The 25013-nt window shown below is 41.8% G+C and overlaps 3 protein-coding genes across 4 annotated transcripts; 1 reads left to right on the forward strand and 2 right to left on the reverse strand.

Annotated features, from left to right (window-relative positions):
- Window positions 1-120: 120 nt before the first annotated feature.
- yif1b (Yip1 interacting factor homolog B (S. cerevisiae)) lies at window positions 121-5107 on the forward strand. Its single transcript, XM_058079037.1, has 8 exons — window positions 121-308; window positions 848-947; window positions 2061-2190; window positions 2272-2376; window positions 2584-2720; window positions 3086-3241; window positions 3642-3735; window positions 3814-5107. The coding sequence occupies exons 1-8, from the start codon at window positions 272-274 to the stop codon at window positions 3967-3969; spliced, it is 915 nt and encodes a 304-aa protein (XP_057935020.1). The 5' UTR covers window positions 121-271; the 3' UTR covers window positions 3970-5107.
- Window positions 5044-16994, reverse strand: LOC131134136 (probable E3 ubiquitin-protein ligase HERC4). The gene is made up of 23 exons (XM_058079038.1): window positions 16634-16994; window positions 15616-15772; window positions 15451-15527; window positions 15159-15386; window positions 13873-13964; window positions 13662-13789; window positions 13047-13204; window positions 12902-12954; window positions 12718-12809; window positions 12564-12623; window positions 12379-12475; window positions 10664-10844; window positions 10431-10582; window positions 9826-9942; window positions 9666-9761; window positions 9422-9583; window positions 7936-8076; window positions 7706-7872; window positions 7570-7636; window positions 7404-7474; window positions 6870-7053; window positions 5923-6025; window positions 5044-5850 (listed from the first exon to the last, which is right to left on the reverse strand). Exons 1-23 carry the CDS (start codon window positions 16851-16853, stop codon window positions 5615-5617), a joined length of 3039 nt encoding a protein of 1012 aa, XP_057935021.1. The 5' UTR covers window positions 16854-16994; the 3' UTR covers window positions 5044-5614.
- An 889-nt stretch (window positions 16995-17883) lies between these two features.
- LOC131134131 (NACHT and WD repeat domain-containing protein 2) lies at window positions 17884-25005 on the reverse strand. 2 transcript variants are annotated; one of them, XM_058079027.1, is made up of 10 exons: window positions 24774-25005; window positions 24604-24692; window positions 23665-23772; window positions 23215-23400; window positions 22920-23013; window positions 22705-22853; window positions 21995-22345; window positions 21816-21917; window positions 21006-21699; window positions 17884-20931 (listed from the first exon to the last, which is right to left on the reverse strand). In XM_058079027.1, exons 1-10 carry the CDS (start codon window positions 24844-24846, stop codon window positions 17897-17899), a joined length of 4881 nt encoding a protein of 1626 aa, XP_057935010.1. In that variant the 5' UTR covers window positions 24847-25005; the 3' UTR covers window positions 17884-17896. The 2 variants fall into 2 exon arrangements, with proteins under 2 accessions (XP_057935010.1, XP_057935011.1); XM_058079028.1 differs by lacking the exons at window positions 24604-24692; window positions 24774-25005 and adding an exon at window positions 23902-24215.
- Between the last annotated feature and the right edge of the window lie 8 nt (window positions 25006-25013).

Genomic DNA, 25013 nt, shown 5'->3' on the forward strand with positions numbered 1-25013 from the left:
CAATTATCCATACAATATATGTACTATTTTGTATGTTAATTGTTCAATAAATAACATTCATTCGCACAGAGCGTAACTTTAGATGACCCTCGGCTCACCCCACACCTCTTGCTCACCATCATGGCGGACTTTCTGTTCCGGGCGTTCTACATTCTGTCCAATGGTCTGCAGTAGTCTTCATTTAGCGTCCTTGCTTCCTAGTAGTACAGTCGCTGTTTCTTCCAATAACTTGCGGCTGCTGCACAGTGAGCTAATAGTAGCAACCAACTAAATGGATTATACAGCATCTCAAAAAGGTTTCAGACAACGTAAGTAACCTATGTGCTTTTATTGCTCAAAACGTTGCATTGGTCTCGCAGTGGCACTCAATTAATGTTTTGCTAGCTGCTTGCTTTTCAGTGAACACCAGATTGAATGGAGATGCTAGCATGAGTAGCAATTCACCAGAATCATGCAAACATGGTCGTGGAATTCTAGTAAATAACACACCATTTGAGAAATGGCAGCTTGAGTGTGCTTTACAAATAAAAGGGGTAGATAGCGCGGCTAACTTGCTAATATATTCTCTATTCACAGCATTCACTTTGTCGTCATTCTTAGTGAAATAATGCTGTAGACTAAAATCCAACGTTGACAGAGGCTGTGCCAAGTAGTTTTGCTTGTTCCCTGACACAGAAATTAGGTAATTGATTAATCTCAAATTATTTAATGTGGTTTATGGCCATTTTGAAACTGTGGTTTCTCAGAATGACGTAATCAGTACTTGTGATGAGGGTGATCATATGATGATGAACTCATCTGAATGGTACAACTGTGTGAACTTACCTTGCACTTTGTCTTCATCCAGAGCCTAATGTGCGTCTACGAAACAGCTCCACTGATGGGTTTGATGGCAGTCAGTTGTTTGAGGACACGAGCCGATCTGGATCACAGACGACACCCTTCAGGTGAGGCTCACCTCACCTTGAATGTATTGAATCTATCAAGTCGTAAGGTTTTGACTTTCCATTCTTGCACTTGACCAGGGGTCTCAAACTCAATTTACCTGGGGACCTGGGGTTCTGGGTGAAGCCGGGACGCATCAGGTTTTCAAAAAAAACCCAAAACGAATTTATTAAAAACTGGAAAAAAATCTATAAAAAAAACTATCTTCAATGCTTTTGCTTCTGCTATACCCTACACTTTTTCAGTACTTTAGTTCCGGTTTTCCACACCAAAATATCTGATCAAACATTCCACTGTTCTCAAATATCTTAATTTTTATTTTTCTATACACAAAAAAAGATTAAAAAAAATAAATAAACAAATTAAGAATAAATACAATAAATCAATCAATCAGTAATAAATAAGTAAAATAATAATAAAACAGCAAATAAGAAAAACGTAAGAAACCACATACAGTTGGTAGAGAAATAATTTTTTTCAGATTCAAATGTACAGTATTAACAGTTATTTAACCTTTAACATGAACATTAATGAAACGTAATAATTTGACCCAATTAGCAAGTTAGCATCGTACTCAGTTCCATCTGGGAGCAGCGTCGTAACTTTAACAACATGTTTGATGAGATGCTTTATCTTGACGTGTATTTTCCGTTTTATTCCAAATCATTTCCTGCATTTATTTGTACCTGGCGTCATAAGCCTTTAGCTTGATTGCTAATCCAAAGCAAAACAGGGCGGGGTAACAGGGTAGGGTAACAGTATGGGCCGGGGCAAAATCATGTTAATTGTGTCCGGTGTGCACACAGCTTTAAGCTGTAATTTCAACATTAAACTTTGGTATCAAGGTGGGGGCCTCAAACTAGCGTCTCGCGGGCCAGGTCGCGAGTTTGAGACCCCTGCACTAGATGAACCAAGTCATTATGAACTAAACACAAACAGTTAGGGTTTTGATTCGCAGCATATCAGAAAAGAGGCAAAAGTGTTGATCACTCTTTTCCGGTTGCTTATTAATCGCATAATTGATTAATTATTGCAACTCTACACATCCCGCATGTATCAGCTTATGCGTGACGTCTGTCAGCCCAAAGCTAAATATATGTTTTTTTTGTCGACAGGAACCAACAAAGCGCACCTCATGACGCAGGTTTTTCGGGTCAGGCCATCTTGACAGACCCCATGTCGAACCTCGCCATGGCTTACGGCAGCTCACTGGCATCCCAGGGGAAGGAAATCATGGACAAGAATGTAAGATGCACTCGCAGATGTTTCACTGGTGTAAAATAAAGTACACCAGTGGGGAAACCAGTGTGTGCTTGTGTGCTCTAGCTGGACCGATTCATCCCCATTTCCAAGCTGAAATACTACTTTGCAGTGGACACCGTGTACGTGGGAAAGAAGCTGGGTCTTCTCGTTTTCCCCTACATGCATGAGGTCGGTGGGCTAAATTTAAAGTATTCTATTATTAGATCAACTCCTTACATACTTTTGGTTGCTTTTATGACCTCATTCAGTGCCCACATGTTGGTGACACAGTCTTTGTGGCGAATGGTACACTATAGACAGATTCCGATTAATTACGGCCACTATGTTTACATTTTGGTTACCTTCTGACATGTGTGTGTAATCCATATTTGGTAGAACTGGGAGGTGAGCTACCAACAGGACACACCCGTGGCGCCACGCTTTGACGTCAATGCTCCCGATCTCTACATTCCTACCATGGGCTTCATCACGTACGTGCTGGTGGCTGGACTGGCCCTTGGCACACAGAACAGGTAGAAGTTCACACAGCTTATGGATCTTTACCGCTTTTTATGTTAAAGGTGTTGTTGTATGAATTATCGTGTGTGTACTGTACCTTCATTTGACCCTGCCTCTTGCTTGAAGTCAGCTGGGATAGGCTCCAGCACACCCCCGCCGCCACCCTAATGAGGATAAGCGGCATAGAAAATGCATGGATGGCCTTTCAGGGGTCACATTTCTGATGAATTGCACCCTCTGCTGGTGAAATCTGTATCACTTGAAGTTGTCCCACACAGTTAGGATTGATGGAATTCCACAATTCACAAAAATCATAAATCATCAAGCATACTGTATATTAATTCATAAACACATCACTTATTCTTTCGTGGTCCTGCAGGTTTTCTCCCGAGTTGCTGGGAGTACAGGCGAGCTCAGCACTGGTCTGGCTCATCATGGAAGTTCTGGCAGTCCTCCTGTCGCTCTACCTCGTAACCATCAACACCGACCTCACAACCATCGATCTGCTCGCCTTCTCTGGATACAAATACGTCGGGTAATGGTCACACTGGTTTATATGAGTATTGGCAGCAACAGCATTGGGTCATGCGTATATCATCAATTTAGTTTAGTTATGAAAGCATTTTTAGTTATGCAGTGGAAGCTTTAATATTGCACTGGTTGACCTCCAAGTCCGTTTTTTTTCATTGGAAATGATGCAAATTTTCAAAAAAACTGCATGATTAAAATGACCAGCATAAAGACTTCATGCAAAATTGACTGTTAAAAATGTTATAATAGTAAAATGGTACAGTGGTGCCAAATAATGTAAAACAAATTAATCTCTGACAGACACCCAAAAATAAAAATATAATAATAATAAAAATAATTAGCTGAAATTTTAGAAAATGTGTTAACCGAGGTACTTGTGTATTTCGTGTGTGTCATTTTCTCAGGATGATTGTCGGCGTAGTTGCAGGACTGATGTTTGGGAGGCCTGCATACTACTTGTCTTTACTGTGGTGCTGTGCTGCCATCTTTGTATTTATGGTGAGTGTTAAAAAAATCAGGACATAAATAATTTTTTTAAAAAGAGACAAAAGTATTTGATGTCTGTACCGTGTTCAGATCCGCACTCTGCGTCTGAAGCTGCTCTCAGAGGCAGCAGCAGAAGGGAGGCTGGTGAGAGGAGCCAGGAACCAGCTGAGGATGTACCTCACGATGTCGATAGCGGCGGCCCAGCCCGTTTTCATGTACTGGCTGACCTACCACCTCATCAGGTAAACACACAGCTGCGGGAGGCGGAGGCCCACACAGAAGCTGCCCTAGGATGAACACACTCTATCAAGGTCAGCGCACAAGGTCGTGCTCCATCCTTGCTTGGAGCAGCCACAATAACGTGTTTGTTACGCCTTTTCCTCCCTCAGCACAGCCCCATGTTGTTTGTACAACATGTACAGCATTCTTATACTTAAAACATTTGGCAGAGTTGTTTTTCTACACTGTGTAATTACTTAATTATTTTTTTAGCAATATTTAAATATGTATGTCTGTTAGGAACTGCTACGGTCTAACGTCTTCTAAGTGATTCTTGTGAGCCAACAAGAGAGCACGCACACTTTCACGGGAAGCGATGGACTGTACTGATAAGAAAAGTCTGCTCTGAAAGTGTTTCATCCGGACTAAAATGTTTTATGGTTGTTAGTGCGGTCGTGCGCTCACATTGTGACATTTGTGTGCTTTGCATCATGTTTTCATGCCTGGCTGCCCGGTTATGAAAGTCGAGTTGGACCTCACCATCAAGTGGCGATGTCGTTTTGATATCATTTTAACAAAAGAACAAAAAAAACATTGTAACTGTATTTGTTTCTTTTCATATTGAAAGTCAGATGGAATAAAGGAAATGATGAAGTAGTCTAATTTAAAAAGTGTGCTTGGTTGGATTTGAATAAGGGGAGATGGCTGTTAACTGTTTTAAATGTAATGTGGAATTATCCTTTATTGCATATCGGCAGGTACCAACAGATCATCTTGTTTACGCTGGTTTTGTGCTAATAAAATGCAGATGAATTGTGTTTTTCTCAGATATTAATGATAGGGCTCGACTGATTAATCAGCGGATTATAGCCATTAGAGAATAGATTAAGTTTAATTAAAAAAAAAAAAAAAAAAAACAGCCTAGCCCAACACTTGGACTGGGACTAATAAGAACAACTGGTACTGCCGGGGCATGTCGAAGTCAGTGTCCTAATTATTTCATTTGATCTCCCATTGTTTACGTCATATATTTGATTTATGTTCAAATTCTTCATATGCTGCTTGTTTCACACAATTTCTGATAATAAAGTATTTTAAAGTAGTAAAATGTTGTCTGTGTTAGGAACTATATTTAATGCCTTTTTTTATTGAAAAATGTACAAATTTAATTGGCCTATAGATATATTATTCCCTAACATTGGAATCAGCATCTGAATATCCATTGGAAAATGGGAGTGGGTTCCAGGTTGAGCCCTGGTGTGCACCAAAACAAGGTGTAAACTCTGTTGCTGTTCCGTTCACTCGACATTAATATGAATACTACACAGAGCGACGACGTGGTAATGCTTTTGGTTTATTTTGAGCATAAATTGTACTACACCAAAGTCACGAAGTAGGAAGAAGCAGCGGTTATTTAGTGAAGACATGCAACGATGTTAAAATGATAGCAAAAAGCAACCCTAAATGTCATTTATGTAAGACAAAATCAGTGTGCTCTTTAGCGGTATCTTTTAGAAGCTTTTTAGGAAATCTAAGATACATTGCAGAATATAATGCTCATTCAACCCGGCAGACGGAGTATTTTGATGTGGACTATATGAGTTAGTGATGTAACATGTTGATAAAACTACTAGTGTGAACACAAAGTGGCTCCAACTAAAGTAACCATCACTCAGCCTTCAGTGTTAAAAGTCTTGCTGAAACCACGATTGTAATTTATGGCATAAAGGAGCATGGTATACATTGTCCTCTCAGCTGGGTATCGCTGGTACATGGGAAGGAGCAGAAGGTGGTGGCAGGTGGTGGCTTCTGGGAAATGGCGGTCGGTGGAGTTGGGCAACATAGCAACTCTCATTTTGATGCTGGCCATACCATCAGTAGGCACACGATCAGAGCCTGTGAGGAACACTGATGACAAAAGATGACAAAAGAATGAAAAGCTCTCGCTTGTGAAGGCTGAGAATTGAGCAAAACACTTACAAAGGAATTTCTTCTTTTCTTCCACTGTTAGTTTGTCAAACACCTCCCAGAAGGTGACAATGTTGAGATGTTCTGCGTGGTACTCTCCTTCGTAGACTGTGTTCTGTTTGGAAAAAGAAAACAATAGCAAAAACAGAAAACTAAGTCAATTTAAGTAAAAATAATACCAGGAGAATAAAATACTATGAGAATAATATGACAAAAATAACATATGAGTAGCATAAAGTTAAAATATTATAGAAAAATACTTGTTTAAAGTTGTGATACGACATGAATCCAACAAAAGAAAAAATAACATTTAATTTTTTAAAATTATTATTTTTAATTATTTAATTAAAATTTTTTTTTTTTTTTTTTAGAACATTAGGTTGCAGACAAAAGTTACAATATTCAGAAAATAAAGCCCATATATAATGGCAATAAAGTCATAATTATGAGAACAAATATTACCAAAAACAGAAAACTAAGTCAATTGAAGTAAAAATAATACCAGGAGAATAAAATACGAGAATAATATGACAAAAATAACATTTTAGTATCTTAAAGTTAAAATAATAAAAATATAGAAATATAGAAAAATACTTGTTTTAAGTTGTGATACGACATGAATCCAACAAAGGAAAAAACAAAGTTTCTTTTTTTTTTTTTTTATTATAATTTTTAATTTTTATTTTTTTATTTTATTTTTAGAACATTAGGTTGCAGACAAAAGTTACAATATTCAGAAAATAAAGTCAATATATAATGGCAATAAAGTCATCAATAAAGAAAAATATAGGAAATGTCATTTGTAAAGTTTAAATATTAAAGAAAAAATTTAGTATATAAATATATAATTTTAAATATCAAGTCATTTTTGCTTCAAACTTCCCATTGATGAAAAACGCTCTTAAGATGTCGATAACTGTATTTTATCTACATTTGCAATTTTTTAAATTTTGTTTCACCTGCTTGAAGACATCCCAGTCGTAGTTTTCATTTCCCACCATCACCGCTTGCAGTTCCTCCGGCTGGAAGAACGCCACCACGTCAGCATCACACACCTTGAGGAAGCCTCTCTTGAACACCTCAAACACATCCTTCACTGATTTGTTGAAGACGTAGTCGACAAAGGCCGCCACAAACTCTTTCCTGGGAAACAAAAATGCCATACCGGACTGAAAATAATATATATATTTTTAAAAACAACAACAAAAAAATGTGAATAATTATGCAATATAATAATTATTATATAATGTAATAATGGTACAAAATGTGCAAAAAATGCCAAGTAAAATCAGGACTATGAGTACCAAAAATCAAATATGAAAAAAATATTTTTCCACTTTCTTGTGTCATGTCTGACTAATCCCTGTTTTAAATACAAATTCACTTTTCACTCAACATGATTCATTTGGGGCTTAACTGTGAAGGCACAATACAGAACCCCTAAAACTGCAACAAAAGAGAATTTGTCCATAGCATAATACTTTGTTACATACTTGTTGGAACCTGTAACAAGTTTTGCGGGGTCACTCGAATCAAGCTCAACTTCATCACCTGCCCAAGTTACCTGTACACAAAAAAAACTACAATCAGAATGACGTTGCGGTGTAGCAACAGAGTAAGTTGCGACTGCTGTGACTGCTCTGATGTGATTGAGCATACAGTGAAAGTAGTGGCCATGTCATGGAGGACATCAGCGCTGTAGTCCTCCAGGATGCAACGCAAACTCCTGAAGACCCAAGTCAAAAAATTGTCATTTTTCGTTTTTCGAGATGTGTGCGATTGTACACAATCTTACTCTCCAACTGCGGGTTCAAACTCCTTCAAGTCGTCCAACGACGCCTTGACACCAAGCATCTTCTTGAAGACAATGAGTGGGAATGGTAGGTAGACCATGACGTGGTTATACAAGGCCAGACCACACAGAACCCCAAACAGGAAGTAGGTCCTCTCTGATACCTTGGGCTGTTAATGCGACACCGCCAGATTAGAAAGAGTCTAATATGAAATCCGGTGAGCGTTTCTTACCTTCGGGGGGAACCAGGCCAGCGTGTGACTCTCGTTGTATATGAACAAGTTGGATTGTGGAGCCATCAGCTCATCAAAAACGTGGAAGAAGAGGTCCATCGTGTTTACGTGCATCACCTCTCTGTCGTCCACAAAGTGCACCTAGAAAGAAGGGGCCGTGACGGATGGAGGGGTCACATTGTGGAGAGCTTTGAAGGTCGTCAGAAGGGCTTTGAAATGAATGAAGGTTTTGAAGGACACGGGCAGCAGAGTCCTGAATATATTGTAGTCTGTTGAGGATTTTGGATGGTGTGGATGTGGTAAATGAGCTTTGTTCTTAAGATGACGGGTTATGTTTCACGTGGGGTTCAAATGCGAGAGCAGGGTCGAGGAGGATGTCGAGGTTGCGGACAACGCTGGTCTTCAGTGGATTTTGTGGTTTTTGCCACTGTTGAGTTGTGTTAGGTTTGGAGTGGATATTGGAGTTGATGGAGGTGGTATGAGGTGGATGAAGAGGAGAGGACCAAGCACTGAACCAACATGTGATGTTCCTTCATGCTAAGAGTCCACTAGGCCGGTGCCAGTTGGTGCCAGTTTGCACCAATGCAATTTGCTGTGGCTCCTAGTGTCGCCAATAAGGTGCCAAGTGGCTCAAACTGCCTCCCAACTGGCTCGTGGTGGCCCGTAACGGCGGCAAAAATTTTATTTGGCAGCAAGAAAATTTTGCGCCACTTGCATCAAGCAATCAGTGTGAAGTGTCCACCAAGTGGAACCAAATGGCGCAAACAATCCGCCTATTGGAATCCACTGGAATGTAATGGCGCGAGCCAAGTTGCGCCAATGATGCTAGGAGTCTACTTGGCCGGAGCCAGTGGGAGCCAGTTCGCGCCAAAGGTTAAGTGATTGGCGCGTAGTGGCTTGCTGTGGCGCCAAATAACGGCAACATGGTAACATGCCGGGCGAACATAATTCGTCTCCACCAGCCAATCACATTATCTTTGGCACCAACTGGCGCCGGCCCAGTGCACTCTCAGCATAATGTACATAACTTGTTAAGTGGGCTGCACGGCGGACGAGTGGTTAGCGTGCACAGCTCGGAGACCAGGGTTCAATTCCCCCCTCGGCCATCTCTGTGTGGGGTTTGCATGTTTTCTCCGGTTACTCCGGTTTCCTCCCACATTCCAAAAACATGCTAGGTTAATTGGCGACTCCAAATTGTCCATAGGTATGAATGTGAGTGTGAATGGTTGTTTGTCTATATGTGCCCTGTGATTGGCTGGCCACCAGTCCAGGGTGTACCCCGCCCAAAGACAGCTGGGATAGGCTCCAGCATCCCCCCGTGACCCTCGTGAGGAAAAGCGGTAGAAAATGAATGAATGAATGAATGAACTTGTTAAGGAACTCCGAGGAGTGTCTATTGGTGGGTGTCAACCATGTGACCATCACTTTCGTCACTTCGGTGAGCAGATGCAAACTAACAGACTATGAGAACAGTCCCACATATTACCTGGAGCTGCCTTCTGAAGACGCTGTGGTCTGCTGCATTGAGCTGTCTGAAGGTGTCCTCAAGCAGGTTACTCGGTCTCAGAAAAAGCAGGAAGACTGATGACGAGTCTTGCTCCTCAGCCACAAATGGCCTCAATCCAACCACTGGGACACGTTGCATTTTCTGAGGGATATATGTTGAGGGGAAAAAAATCCTGTAATGGGCTATTAATAACTATCATATGTGGTGTATGCATACACGATACCGTCAGCATGGCGATGACGTTAAAGACCATCCGCTTGCAATGCAAACTGAGCAGGAAGGGGTACAGACAGAAGATGGCAGGCGTGTTGGAATCATCCTTCAAGAAAAGATTAGTAGTTAAACAGTAAACAGGCTTGTACACATATGGTGTATAATATTACCTCTTGGTTATTAAATGCCAACCAAAGAATGGCATGTTCCACAAGCTCCCGATATGTGATATCACTGACATAAAAGGTGCTCAGCGGGACTTTGTAGGACTTCCCTCTTTTGTTTGCCTATAAAAAAATGTATTCATTTTTCACTCAGTAATGATATTGAATATATGTCTGATATACATGCCAAAATAACAATAAAACAGTAAAGACGTATATGTAGAATATTTATTTTGGTCATTCATTCATTCATTTTCTACCACTTATCCTCACGAGGGTCGAGAGGTGGGGTACACCCTGGACTGGTGGCCAGCCAATCACAGGGCACATATAGACAAACAACCATTCACATTCACATTCATACCTATGGACAATTTGGAGTCGTCAATTAACCTAGCATGTTTTTGGAATGTGGGAGGAAACCGGAGTACCCGGAGAAAACCCACGCATGCACGGGGAGAACATGCAAACTCCACACAGAGATGGCCGAGGGTGGAATTTAAACTCGGGTCTCCTAGCTGTGTGGCCTGCGTGCTAACCACCCGTCCGCCGTGCAGCCTGTTTTTTGGTCATACTGGTAAAATGAAGTGAAATGAAAACAAAACACTGACTTTGAAGAGGAGCTTGATGACCTCCATCGTGGCTTTGACGCCTGTCACATGTGTTTCGAGGAGAAGATTTTTGGTCACAAAATCCAAAGCATTTTTGAATACCAGGATGTGCTTCAACAGCATGGTGGCAGACAGGGAGGCCCACCAACTTTCTGGAGTAAAAAAAAAAAAAAAAAAATTGCACCGTAGTTTTAGTTTCTGTGTTTTTGTCCTATGAAACATTTTAAGCTTACTCAGTGTTGTCTGACACTTCTCGCTCATGTCGGTGATGGCCACAGCCAAAGGTAAGACCAGGGCCAGAACCTGTGAAACATCTTGGAAAAGAGGGCAAGAAAGCAGAACCACAACAATCTCTGGAGATTTGAGGGAAGCTCTCGACACAAGGAGTATTTCCATCAAGGCGCTCAAATCCACCTGCGTGGAAAAGAGAGATTGGAAAAGAGTTGCTGAGGAACCGTAAGCAGGAACAAATACTGAGCAGAAAGGGAGAAAGAAAAGGTTTTTTTTGGATGGAAGTTTAGCTTCAAAACCCTGGCAGATGGCTCTCTTGATAAGAAGTATCTACTGTTGTTGTGACTTCAGTTTTCAACGGAGTCTGAAATACTAGAGAAAACAGAGAAGCACTGCGAGTGTTTTTTTTATTGTCATTTATACAGTGTTTTTTTTTTAGATGTGAGCCTCCTCTCGCCTGATTTGTTTTATTAGAAAACATCATTCATTCATTTTCTACCGCTTTTCCTCATGAGGGTCGCGGGGGTGCTGGAGCCTATCCCAGCTGTCTTTGGGCGAGAGGCGGGGTACACCCTGGACTGGTCGCCATATAGACAAACAACCATTCACACTCACATTCATACCTATGGACAATTTGGAGTCGCCAATTAACCTAGCATGTTTTTGGAATGTGGGAGGAAACCGGAGTACCCGGAGAAAAACCGGGGAGAACATGCAAACTCCACACAGAGATGGCCGAGGGTGGAATTGAACCCTGGTCTCCTAGCTGTGAGGTCTGCGCGCTAACCACTCGACTGCCGTGCCGCCTTATTACAATTTTATTAGCTAAAATTTGGGTTACAATCTGAAGACAGCTATTTGGGAATTAGCTATGAAAGGGAATTCATTAGTGTTATTATTAGCATTTATTAGCAATTGTACTTGAATTGCTATTTGTCATGATGACAGAATAAAAGTTGCGTGTTGAAATACAAAGAAAAGTGTGATCAAGTGTGTGTAAAAGAGGGTTTGTAGGTGTGTGTGTTTTTATGAATGAGTATTTAGAAGTGAGGTGGGCAGAAAATAGAGCAGGTCGTCCAGAAATCGGAAGGTTGGTGGTTCGATCCTTACTTCCTCCATCCAAGACACTTCAACCACCTTGCCACCAGTGCTTGCCCACACTGGTGTATGAATGGTTGGTAGTCACATTTCCATTAGACTACTACACGGCAGCTGTGGCTACAGACGTAGTATACCACCAGTGACTGCACTACAGTATACATATGGGCGCATCCCTAGTTCTGTAAACAAAAGACCGTTCTTGAGCACATTATTTGCTTAAAGAGAATTAAATTTGAGTGATGGACTGTTTACTAAGTTAATAAGTTTAGCTTATTACTTTTTTATGCATCTATGTTGTGTTGAGTTTTTTTAAAAAAAGATTATTTAATGAGACAAAAATTGCATGAAGCAAACATATTATCCAGTCTTATATTGATATTTGCCATATGGAAAATTGTGTTCTTGGGCTGTATACGTTTGCTTCTACTTTTTTTTGTTCTTTAGTAATGAACATTCTAACATAGTTCTTAACAAAAAGGGGGAAAAAAGGCTTTTACTTTGATACGCATTTAGCCATATACTATACACTATTTAGCCAACATGTCAAAACAGTGATGCCACAACATAAACAAAAAAAACATACTGTAAATAACATAAAAAAACAGTATTTCAGAACCTTTTTTTGGATCCACGGTACTGCCAACATCTGAGAGAAAGTTTGGCTTGCAGCATCAAGGTCCACATTTAAGGCATCTGCTGCCAGTGAAAGCCCGCTGACAAACAAAATTTAAAAAGACTCATGTTATTGATGTGACTAAATTCCATTTTTGCTCAAGAAAAGTCTCCACAAAAAGTACTCACGTCGCTTTTGTAAAACTTGCAACCAAGCTTGAACTCGTCAAAAACATCTCAATGATTTCACTGTAGTATAAAGACAGGAAAAGACATGCAAAACTTCAGTTATTGTCGTCATAATACTGATGTATTTTTTTATTACTGGTATACAAAATGGGACCTCTCGGGCTCAGGCCTGCTTTTTTTTAATGCCAGCCATTTTCGTAGTTTTGCCTCATCAAGCCTTCCGGTTATTTGACGTTGCTTCCCGCCCTCAAAGAAAAAAAACTGTAATTTAGTACATGTTACAATAAAGACAAAATATTATACAGATATACAGTATGGCAAAGAAGAACACACATTACCTGCGGTGAAGAGAAAGCAAAGCTTGTGTTCCAACCAGCTGCTATTTTCAAGTCTGTTTCGAAAACAAAATAATTAGTATCCAGAGATATGAAATATTATAAAGACTACATTTCCATATTAGAGTATATATTCTAACAAACAGACCTTTGTGTGTGTCCGAGTTCCATGGAAGTTGTACCAGTGTGGGGGTCTGACAACCTTCTGGTTTTCCATTCCCAATTTGACCTTTAACCCCATTTCCAAAGGCCCACAGTTGGCCAGAAGATCCCAAAACTAGAGAATTAAGAATTTTGTAGACAATTCTATATATTTTTTTTATACCGACCATCCACTTCAACCTCGCCGCTTTTCTGTTTCAAAATCTGCAAGGAGGCTTGTCACGATAACACATTTTGCTGGAGAATAATAGTCAAACCAATTTTCATATCATTGTCAACATTATTTTGACACCCTTTTTTATTAATATATCAACAATATATGCAAGTACACTGTATCAAAACCAATAAACTTCAATTTCTCAAAAGGACCTATTTATGCTCATTTTTCGTCCCTTTTTATTGAGTTGTGACCCCTATGGAGCAGCTCCCGCACAGAAAGCTTTCAAGATCTTCCACAATCTGCACCTATTCCAGCTGTATTTCTTTGGATTTCGTGCTTCCCGCGAAAATAACATACATGAAGTTGTATGTATGCACCATAAAGATGCTATAACCTGTGTCACTGATATCAAAGACAGCGTTATAGAAGCCACGTGTTTACCTGCCACATGCCACCTGTGAGGCACATCCATCAATCCCAGTCACAAGTTTGGGCATCACTTCATCAGCAGAAGAGCTGTGACCCAGCTGACCGTGAGCTCCCTCTCCGAATGTATAAACTTTTCCCTCCTGTGAATGTCAACATCACACGGTCATATAATCAACTGGTTCTGGTTCATGACTGGTTCCAAAAAGAGAGCTGAGACTGGTACCTTTGTTCGGACAGCAGAGTGATTCTCTCCACAAGTGATGGAAGAGACGCTCAGGCATCGGAGTGCAGGAACCACGCAGATGTTGAATCGGCCTGTTTACGGCAGAAAAAGATAAATTTTCTTGTGCTCTACAAATAGTGGAGGGTAATTAAAGTGTACAAAAAATGAAAAAAAAATACTTCATTTACTGTGTTTCAGGCTCTGCACTACCTTCTTGTAGTATAATACGACTCAGTACAGTTCCAACCTACTCGTTTCTCACCAACTGTCCAATATTTGGAAAACACCTCCTTGTAAACCCCAGGCCCCTCCCACCAGGGCAAGAAAAACACCCCACAAAACCAGCAATTAACTGCTATTCTGCTACAACCACAATTTGGAAAAAATTACTAAAAACAATCATTCATTCATTTTCTACTGCTTATCCTCACAAGGGTTGTGGGGGTGCTGGAGCCTATCCCAGCTGTCTTCGGGCGAGAGGAGGGGTACACCGTGGACTGGTGTCCAACCAATCACAGGGCACATATGGACAAACAACCATTCACACTCACATTCATACCTATGGACAATTTGGAGTAGCATGTTTTTGGAATGTGGGAGGAAACCGGAGTACCCGGAGAAAACCCACGCATGCACGGGGAGAACATGCAAACTCCACACAGAGATGGCTGAGGGTGGAATCGAACTCGGGTCTCCCAGCTGTGTGGCCTGTGCGCTAATCACCCATCCGCCGTGCTTACTTATGGTACTAAAAACGATCATACAATGGGCACAAACATACTTTCCAAAGACAAATTAAATCCAAGTATATATACACTACACAGGAAACACAGAATGAATAAAATATTAATAAAACACCAAATGGAATTATATGTGTATATCTGATTATCCAGGAGCCACCTATGGACAAATTTAGAGAAGGTTTTTAATGATAAAATGTTCCTGGGCATCCAAGCATCTGGTAGATCATTGATATATGGAGTGAATAAAAGAGGACTCAAGGTTGATCCTTGTGGTACACCCATAATGTTATTAATGATGGAAGAGGTAGAAAACCCATGCATGCACGGGGAGAACATGCAAACTGGTGGAATCGAACTCAGTTCGCCTAGCTGTGAGGCCTGCGTGCTAACCATTCGTCCGCCGTGCAGCCCGTAACAAAAACATATGCAACTAAATATCATCGTTATGTAATCAATAAACATATACTTTGCCATACAAGGTGAAATGTGCTATGTCTCCGCTGTACTATGACTCCGCTAAGTTTGAAAGTGTGAAGTGGTTACCTTTCTCATCAACCCTGTTCAGGCCCAGCTGACCATGTTTATTGGCCCCACAGCAGTACACCAGGCCCGACAACGTGAGGAAGAGCGTGTGAGCTCCTCCAGCCGAGATGTGGGTTACCGGTATGCCATTGAGCGCTCGCACCAGCAAGGGTCGATACCACATTGAACAGTCCTTCCCCGCACCCAGCTGGCCATGACTGTTTAAACCCCAGGATAAGACATCGCCTCCTGAAGAATGGAAGAACCAAACATAGTACAGGAGAAAATGGATCATTTTGAAGGTGTAGCCTACCTTTGGTCAAAGCCAATGAGTGCGAGTTTCCACAAGCAACCTGAATGACAGGTATTGGAATCGCAATATGCACCAGTCTGCATTGAAAAGACATGAAAAATGGCAACTTCAGTGTATTATCAGTATGCACCTTTAATGGAGTGAACAGGCAAAAGGAGCTCTTACGTTGCTTTCTCATCATCATACAAGGAATTGGGTAACAACCCAAGTTGTCCATCTTCTTCCGCCCCCCAGGAGTAGACCCTTCCAGATGCACACAGGGCCAGAGAGTGGTTCTGACCGCAAGCCAAGCTCACCACCGCACCGAGGCCCTGCACACGGCCTTTAGGGCCAGTAATAATAACTCCATTTTAATATTTTTATGTTGACACATACAGTATATTGCATATTATTTATACTGTAACGCTCAGCCAAACACCAGACCAGAACAACCGTTTTTTTATTAAGGTCCAAAAAAAAAACCAATGCTCTACTGTCGCGGCCGTAACCCACGCCTGCAACTCGCTAACATGCGGGTTCTGCCTCACTTCCTGTCCGTCACCCCTTTTCCTTCCCAACCCCGGAACATATCTCTCCATTGAAACGCATGCGCAAATACAACACATAACACATAATGCCCCTAAGTGTCATTACAATACACTATATATTACATTCTTCTATTTATGCATGTATGTATTCTGCCTTTTGAGAGAGAAGAATGCTCAACTGTGCAATATTTAATCAAAACAATCAATATTTTTAATTAGTGACAGAGCATTAAAATGTATTTAGGACGTTTGCCGTAAAAAATATAAGAAAACGCTCCTTCGTTCATTGATAATAATGAAATAACGCGAGTCATATCAATGACTCTCACTAGCCCGTTTTTTTTTAATTCCAGGGAAACGAAACTGAAACTTGACAATTAGTGAGTGCGTATGGGACGAAATACTTCAATATGCCGCATTGTCAATCAAAAGTGACAGTTTTACTTTGGTACAGGCACGTACAGTATGGATTTCATGACGTTTCGTTGGATGTGTACCACTTTTTAATCCGGTTAGCACAGGATAAGTTTCAGTTTTTTGGAAATGTGAGCGCGCATATCCACACCTTAAGATGCTATACTTTCAAACAATCAAAATTATACACTGAGAGAAAAATGCTAATGTGCATGAACAAAAGAAAACCGACATATGCCTACCTGATGATTTGACATTTTTTAAAACCTTTCGTCCAAGCTGTCTCCGTGAATTGCTTCCTTGTGATAAAACTGTTCCATCATCCAGTAGGAATAAAACGTGTTGATCCCCACAGCAAATGTTGGTCACGACACCCGGTACAGTCCACGACACGGGACTTGTGGATGTCTGTGGGCCGAATTCCCCGCAGGTGCTGTCACCCCAGAACAAGAGCTGCGACATGTTTGCACCCAGGTGGAGTGATGCGTTCGAGGCCTCACTTCGTATTTAAATACAGTATGCATCGTGTTGCCTTCAAGTGCTGTCGGAGAAATAAAATGTGTAATTATCTGGAAAAGCACTTCACAAATTTCGAGTTCAATTTGCAACACTTTCTTTGGCAGTGAACACATTTTAATGACAAAATGTTAATCTCATAAACAATTGAAGTATGAAAAACTGATATGTGCAAACTGCACACAGAGATGGCTGAGGGTGGAATCGAACTCAGGCCTCCTAGCTGTGTGGCCTGCGCGCTAACCACCCGTGCCGTGCGAAAATACTTTTACAAAATGGTACTAAAAACGATCATAGAATGGGCACAGAGACAAACATACTTTCCAAAGACAAATTAAATCCAAGTATATATACTACACTGTAAACAAATAATTAATAAAATGTTAATAAAATACCAAATGGAATCATGTGTGCATATCTGATTATCCAGGAGCCACCTATGGACAGATTTAGAGAAGGTTTTTAATGATAAGCATCTGGTAGATCATTGATATATGGAGTGAATAGAAGAGGACTCAAGGTTGATCCTTGTGGCACACCCATAAGGTTATTAATGATGGAAGAGGTAGTGTTTCTGACCCGGACAAATATGATTAACCACATAATTGCAGTTGGTATGAATTATACAATTTATGAATTAAACTTTTTAAAGTAATTGCCTGCTTCACAAGTGGACACAATGACACATTATCATATATTGGATTTATTTTTTTTAGTTTTTTTTCACCTTACATTTTTCATTGATATTTTTTTATTTACTTATTTATTTTCAGTATCATTGTTTTTTTTATTTAAATTCCTTGATTTTCACTTTCAACTTAATTGCAGTGTTTTGCTTTGGAGTGGGATGACAGTCTGCTGCCATGATTGTTTGTGACCTTTCTGCGGCAATGGTTTACACCAGTTCCCTTGGAACTAACAAACCGCAAGTATGTCTGTTTCGCTATGTCTTTGCTTTTCTAGTGGTTGACTAACACATACCACAGAAGCTACGACCATGTAATATTGGGTGTTGCGAGTGGAAACCATGTCATTGGTACTGTGTCAAAATAGCATTCTTTCAAATGACAGCTCAAATTTTCACTATCTCCGATTCCATCCGCACCCCTTACTGTGTGTCCTGAAATGGAATAAACACCCACAGAGCCATCCCGAAAACCCACAAAGACATACTGCCGGCCATGTATAAGCAGGGTCAATGGATCCTTACACAGAAACACGCGGCCTACTTTTTTACCATCAGAAAGTTGTACAATAGTAAGAATAGGTTGTGTATGAAGTGTGCAGGCACAGCCCTTCTCCTGCCTTGTGGGATGTGATATGTAGGCAATGTAGCACCCAGCCTCATCCAAGCAGGCTTTCATGACAGAACCCTCAGCCTTAAAAGAGCACAGTCTGACCTGAGACACATCCAAGAGCGTGACGGCTGCATTATCAGTAGACAGCAAAGCAAAGCTCCCATCAGATGTCATCTGAAAGTGTTGCGGCTGACAGTAAAATGTCTCCGGCAACTGAAAATGTCTGCATACGGTCTCATCGGACATCTTCCAGGTGTATATAACTCCCGAAGCGACCATCACGACCACAAAATCAGGGTGCTGTGAAAGTGTGTGGAAAGCGACAACGTCTTCTGAGCTTTTCTCTCGAGAGAAACGCTTACTGATCATACCAGACCACAAGCTGGCAGCCAGCAGGTTTCCACTATGGCGGCCGATGAGAAAGGTGCTCTCAGGTGACACCTGTGCATCACAAAGGTACAGGTGTATAGTGCATACAACACTTCCATGTGCAAGTTTCCAAACCCGAGAGAGCCCTTGCTCAGAGATGCTGACACCAAAATTAGAATTAGGTGTGATGAGAATATCTGTAGCTGCGCTGCCGCAAATACGGACGATATTCTGCCCCGTTTCTGTCCGCCAAACGTAAATTTCCTCCCCTGAGAGTGTCACAAGTGTAACATCATCCCGACTGAGACGCACCTTTTTCACAGGACTATCATGGAGGAAGTTAGAATGTGGAAGACCTGTCTCGACTTTCCATCTCCACACCATCTCTGACCCATCTGCTGTGTAGAACCAACACCCTGTTTGCTCCATCACTACTTCTTCCACACCGCATCCCATTTTTGGAGCTGCACCCGCAAAATAAATCATCCCAGAGTCCCATCCCGAAAGGCGGCCGTCGTCAGCGACACATACGATTTCTGAGGTGGTTTTGAGGAGAATACGAGGTGGCTCGTGGGTGTCTAAGGAGAGAACACACAACCCTGTGCTCACCATCCACACTAACACTCGGGGACAAGCATCGAGTAAAGCCAGGAATAGGTGTCCATCTTGTGAGAACACAGCTTGAATGAAGGCTCCATCGTGTGGAGCCAAGAACTGGTCACACATCTCCCACTCACATGTATCCCACACTGTAATATACTTATTATGACACAATAATAAGCTGCTACATTCATCCGAGTAATCAATATTAAGGATGTCATTACATTCAATCTCATTAGAGCTTTCTTTAACAAGTCTTGGTTTGGATTGTTTGTCAGCAATAACATCCCATAATGTCACACATCCCGTCTTTCCAATGCAAGCGATTTCCTGATTATTTTCACTAAGGATGATTGACACAATGGCAGTTTGGTTTGAGTTTGAACAAGATAAAAGGAGGCTGTGGTGATGTATATCAAAAATTGACACAGTGCCTTCCTCTTGACCGCAGTACACGTGAGAGCCACCGGAGGAGAACACCACGCAGGTTACACAGCTCTGACAGTGAAAGTTGGACAGAGTCGCACTGGAGGCATCGAACACGTCCACGACATGTTCCCTCTTCCACCACATGCATAACTGTTTCTCACAAGCCACAAATCCCTCAAGTAAGTTTAACGTGTGTGCGCTTTTAACCTCGACAAGCATGTCAGGAGCTGTGTCATCATATAAGAAGAGCTTGTTGCACAGGGTGGAAAATAGCAAGAATCCATGGCTGCTTTTCATCCCTGCAAACTTGATTTCGCTCTTTTCTTGACTGAGCGATAGCCGCACAATACCACTGCCCACGTCTCTCCGTATCCACGCTGAGCCATCACTCATAAGCTCTGCAACCGTCCCAGAATGCGTCCCTGCTGCTGCAATCACAGACAGATGCTTTGCTACGTTATCAAGCTCAAGACGCCAAAGACAGACGACAGTGTCGGGAGCGGGAGAAAGCACCGCCGTCAATCCGCGACTTCTCATCCTGATCTCTCGGACATAATCTTTGAGCACAGGGAAGAGCTCCACATATGGGAGGAGGCTGGCTTCAATCAGTGTAGGTAGCTCCACGGGAGCGCTTTCCAGGAGGCAGGATGAAGACGTAAATATGCTCGCAAGGAGTGTGCGTTCCCTGAGAAAGTTCCTCGATTCCTTCCCCTCATCCTGTCTCAACATGGCCACGAGATCTCTCAGGAGTCCAGCCTGCACCAAAACACGGTGGAACCTCCATGAGAGCAACACCTTAATTCTTATCTCCAGCCTGTTGCTTTCTCGCAAGTGATGCATCAATTCAAGAGCTCCTCTGGCATTAGCAAGGTCTCTGAGTGAGGGTTGCTCTTCTGTATTTCTGTCTCCTCGTTCTGTGTTCTGTGCAGGGGTGCTTGCAAAGTCCAATCCTCGACTGAAATAGTCGGCCATCTCCGAATGAATTTCTCCTCTGGCTTCTCCTGTGCATAAATATGTCTTAGCCACAACCAATCCAAAATGTCTGCTCACCCAGAACAACACCTGACACCCCATGGCTGTTCTCCTGATGAGAAAGCCACTCAAGTCTAGAAGCAGTCTCTCCACATCCACTTGTGTGACCTGACATGATTCAACTCTTGACAAAAGAGCCGCAAGTTCTCCTTCTGTGAGGCCTGTGCTGCAGAGGGTGAGGTAAGAGACGGCACGGGACACCAAACAGGAAGTATATTCGTGTTCCAGGTGATTAAGCAAGGCAGTAATGGATGAATGGATGCTATCCGGGAGACACGACTCCAACACATCCGAATCTGACAAGAGAAAATAAACAGATCAGGACAAATATGAGCAGGTTACGCTACAAAGCTGTGTTAATCTACTGCACCTGAGCACCACAGTGATGTGTGTCTGTGTAGCAGACGGACGTAGAGGGGGAGACAACAGGAGGTCAGTGCCTTGTTCACCAGCACCAGTTGTCCTGAGGTTACTCTCCTCCCTGAACTGCTCAGCTGTGACATCAACATCTGAAAACACTGCTTCCTGTCTGCAGACGCCAGCGGCACACACTTAGGACCCTCTGACACACATCCTTGTGTACCACACTGTCGGTAACGTTGCTTGATGAGCTGTATGATTCCAGTTTGGTTTGAGGAGATACTGAGGATGAGTTTGACTCTGGGAAGAAGAGGGGAGGGCATTCTTTCTATGAGTTCAACGGCAAAGTGATGCCCCATTTGATCCACTCCATCCAAGATTAGAACTAAAGGTTGTTTGGGAGATGGCAGGAGGGAAAGGACGAAGCACAGACATTGTGTTACTTCATTAAGGCCCATGTCAGGTTTTTTGATGGATCTAAGCACAGTCTTCAGGTTTAGGTCAGCGTTCCATGTTGGGGTTATGCTAGACTCATTGTCTCTGTGCTCACTGAGGGAAACGTCTTCTGCAGATGATGCTTGATCATAAATCCTGATGATTTGATAACACAAGCTGGACAGTAGGCGCACCACTGAAGGCGGGTGTGGAAAGTGATTAAAAAAGGTTATCACAACAGGATCAACATCAGGGAGCCAGTACTTCATCTACAGGGAGAGAATGTGGGAAGTGTCAACATATAGTAAACTTTTTTTGTTTACTACTATTATCAGTTATCTTGTTAATGTTTTGTTCATGTTTTGAGAAGATTGTGTGCATTTACCTGCTGAGCACAATGAGCAAGCAGTACACTTTTCCCTGCACAAGGACCTCCTGTAAGTACTAGCGGACACCCGTTGTCACTCTGCTGCACGTAGGCTTGAATCTGTTGGTGTTTTTTTCATCAGTATTCATTAAAAAATACATTTGCATATATTGGTGTTGGTATATATGACCTCTGACCTGGTCCGCCTCTGGCCGTATGACATCATAAAATCTCGACAGTTCGGCGCAGTGTTCTTCCTGCTCCACTCCCTCTCTGGCCAAAGCATGACTGAGGTAACAGCTTCCCATTTTCACAACATTTGTGACTGAACTGTCAATTAGTCTCATCAGGTCAGAATGCACCTGATGACAGAGTACTTCTGCGTAGCCCCGCCTCCTGGCAGTAGTGTAACCGTAGCGAGGGTCACACTCTGTGGTGCTTGTGAAGGCCGCAAGCTGGCATGAGTCAACAAGACCCCTCAGGAAGTTGTCAATCAGATCTGAGAGTAAATCCCCCTCGCTTGATGAAGATGTTGCAGGATAAGAAGCCTGGAAGTACAATGAGGATGTGTAGCATTAGATGTGAGTAATATCTACATACAGTGTACAGTTAAGGCCCAAATGATTCATGCACTGAATTTGTATTTAAATAAATAAATTATATTATTGTAAATATATATGTAATATATATATATATTATTGTAAATAGCAGGGGTGTCACTCGCTTTTGAGTGAAAAATGTGTGTATATTTGCATCTTATTTTTACTTCTATGTTTGTCATAGTAGGTGTAGTAGTGTCAAGATGGACGGCAGACAGACTCTCCTACTTGGACTACCTTATTTAACCACGTGAGAAGGTCAAAATATTTCAAATAACTCTGTGTAGGAACAATATAGTGGTATTCACCTCTACTTTATGTAGTTTGGAACCACTCTGTCTTCTCGCCTCTTGTCCCACCTTTGGATTGACAACCTTGTGCACGTAAACAAGGCAACGTCTGAGGATGTCGTTACGAGGGCAGTTTTCCAGAGCAAAACGAAGATCTCCATCAAGGACTGGACAGGAATGGTTGTGAATAACATGTTACAAAAATACACTGAATTTACACACACTTAATTCACCTGATCGGTTGAAAGTGACGGCTTCTTCTTCAGTCAGAAGCTGCTTGTCCACACACAGACTCACAGCAGTCTCAAAAAGTGTCATCAAATCCTCCTGTAGAGCAATTATATTTTTATTTTAGAATAATTATATAATCTAATATCTTATTTTTTTTATCATGATTATACTTTAATGCACTTTTTCCTTACACATTACTTGGAAACGTCAATGTTACATTTGAGCGTCAGCTCCATTTGTACAAACCTGATGTCTAGATTTATTATAAAATTAAATAACACAATAATGTATGGTGACCTGAGGCCCACAGGTGGTTCTCAAACAAAATGATGGTGGACAGGTGTTCTCATCTCTGTGGTAAACTTTCTCCAGTTGTCTGGTGCTGAGGCCCGCCTGCTGGATCTGCTGCAGTAACATATGGAAGTGTGATACCTCCACCAAGGCAGGAAGATTGGGCCTCCCGTAGTCATGTCCTATCAGAGCCTGCAGCACCACCATGTGGCCGTAAAGGGAACATCAGTAAGACTAAACCTAAGACTATTAGCATTTAAATATCTCGTCGCTAAAAAATGTTTCTTACACTTACCTCCTCTTTAATATTAATAATAATATTAACCATCTTACTTTAAGCTATTTATAAACATAATATAGTGCTGTAGAGGCTAGCTTAGAGTCAGGTTAGCATTTTGTTTTGTAAGTTCAACAATGTGACGAGTTCTAAAATGCTAAATGCTAAATGGTTCATACCAGAAAAAACGGCCCGGTGGAGCTTTCTCTGCATTCTTTTATCAGGGCTTTTCGGGTGTTTTCATCTGGCCACTGGCTGGGATGACTGGACTCGTATGGGTCGATCACCTGGAGCAGGCCCACGGACACACACGCGTTAAAGGACGGAAATGTTGCTGCAAACTAGCATTAGCAGTGTTTAATAATAATAATAACAATCTATTGAATAGAGAAGAGGACAATTGATGTGATACGCACACATAGCTGCTGCCTTTTTGTTTGTTTTATACAACAGGTAAAGGCGACTGTCATGCAGTATTTTCTCCTCTATGTACTACGTATAGTAAATGATACTACATTACTATTTCAGACAATAATGGCTGCATGTTGTGTCACTTTAAGTCGATAGTAAATAAAGCTATAAGTTCATTTTGGAGGGCGGGACTATCTGCGTGCTTGCCTGTCTTAACCTATCGTCGCGCCTCGTTTCTGTGGGTGGGCGGGGTTAGCCGACTGAAAGACCGAGACCTAGCGATTGATCGACACTCGTCGGCTGTTCATTCATGACCGACAGTTGAGTCGGAACGAAGGTGAACATGAGTGAACGGACTGACTCGACACGGCTGACCGGGTATATGCACACGTGGAGATCACAGGCTAACGTCTAATTGACCGAAATTACCGAAATGAACGGATCTTTTTACTGAATGAATCGGAATGATCCGGTTTACAGAAATGAACGGGTTTGCCCACCACTACTCGGTTCGCACCATCCAGGTCTGACTCTCAGGTCTGAAGATAAGTACTTTTAAATAGCACTAAATATTGAAATACAAACAGACAAAAGCTGTTTAATGTTGATATTTTTCACAACCCTCATGATTGTGCAAGCAGTCATAATATTGTGCACATAATACATAGGAATATCTCAGAATTTACAAGATACAAGTGTGCACTCACCCTTAGGTCCACTCCCAGTGTGTGTCTGCAATGCTCTTCAAGTTTTGGGAACACAACCTCTCTCAGAGCTTTGCGCTCCACCACAGTATCTGCAAGGGAATCCAGTCAGAAAACAACAAACTAAATCCTTAAAGGACAACAGCATCGGCTATTAAACTTTGCTGACATACCTGCAGGGTTAGAGCACAGATAAAGTTTCACACAGGATGACCTGAGGCGGGAGCTGGAAGGAAGTTGGTCCATCAGTTGTTTTTGCAGCAAAACTACATTCAACTCGAACGTGAGATCCCTCTATTTGCACTCGGGGAAATTCTGGTTCTTGGTTATAAATAGTGTGAGATTACAATCACACCCACTTCTGGTGCCTGCCTGGATGGTACACAACTAACACACGCTTAATTGTGCATACA

Source organism: Doryrhamphus excisus, chromosome 8 (genome assembly GCF_030265055.1).
Source record: "Doryrhamphus excisus isolate RoL2022-K1 chromosome 8, RoL_Dexc_1.0, whole genome shotgun sequence".
Lineage (NCBI taxonomy): Eukaryota > Metazoa > Chordata > Actinopteri > Syngnathiformes > Syngnathidae > Doryrhamphus > Doryrhamphus excisus.

Bases quoted from the DNA above. Each gene is read 5' to 3' on its own strand.
- LOC131134131 (XM_058079027.1), bottom strand. From the start codon at position 24,846: ATGGACCAACTTCCTTCCAGCTCCCGCCTCAGGTCATCCTGTGTGAAA. The intron at 22,346-22,704 runs GTGAATACCACT...TTGTACTTCCAG, and splicing joins CCAAACTACATAAAGTAGAG to GCTTCTTATCCTGCAACATC. The intron at 21,918-21,994 runs GTCAGAGGTCAT...AAACACCAACAG, and splicing joins TACGGCCAGAGGCGGACCAG to ATTCAAGCCTACGTGCAGCA.
- yif1b (XM_058079037.1), top strand. From the start codon at position 272: ATGGATTATACAGCATCTCAAAAAGGTTTCAGACAAC. The intron at 948-2,060 runs GTGAGGCTCACC...TTTTGTCGACAG, and splicing joins TCACAGACGACACCCTTCAG to GAACCAACAAAGCGCACCTC. The intron at 2,377-2,583 runs GTCGGTGGGCTA...CATATTTGGTAG, and splicing joins TTTTCCCCTACATGCATGAG to AACTGGGAGGTGAGCTACCA.
- LOC131134136 (XM_058079038.1), bottom strand. From the start codon at position 16,853: ATGTCGCAGCTCTTGTTCTGGGGTGACAGCACCTGCGGGGAATTCGGC. The intron at 13,205-13,661 runs GTAAACACGTGG...AAAAATATATAG, and splicing joins TCACAGGTGGCATGTGGCAG to AATTGTCTACAAAATTCTTA. The intron at 5,851-5,922 runs GTAAGTGTTTTG...TTTTGTCATCAG, and splicing joins AGAAAAGAAGAAATTCCTTT to TGTTCCTCACAGGCTCTGAT.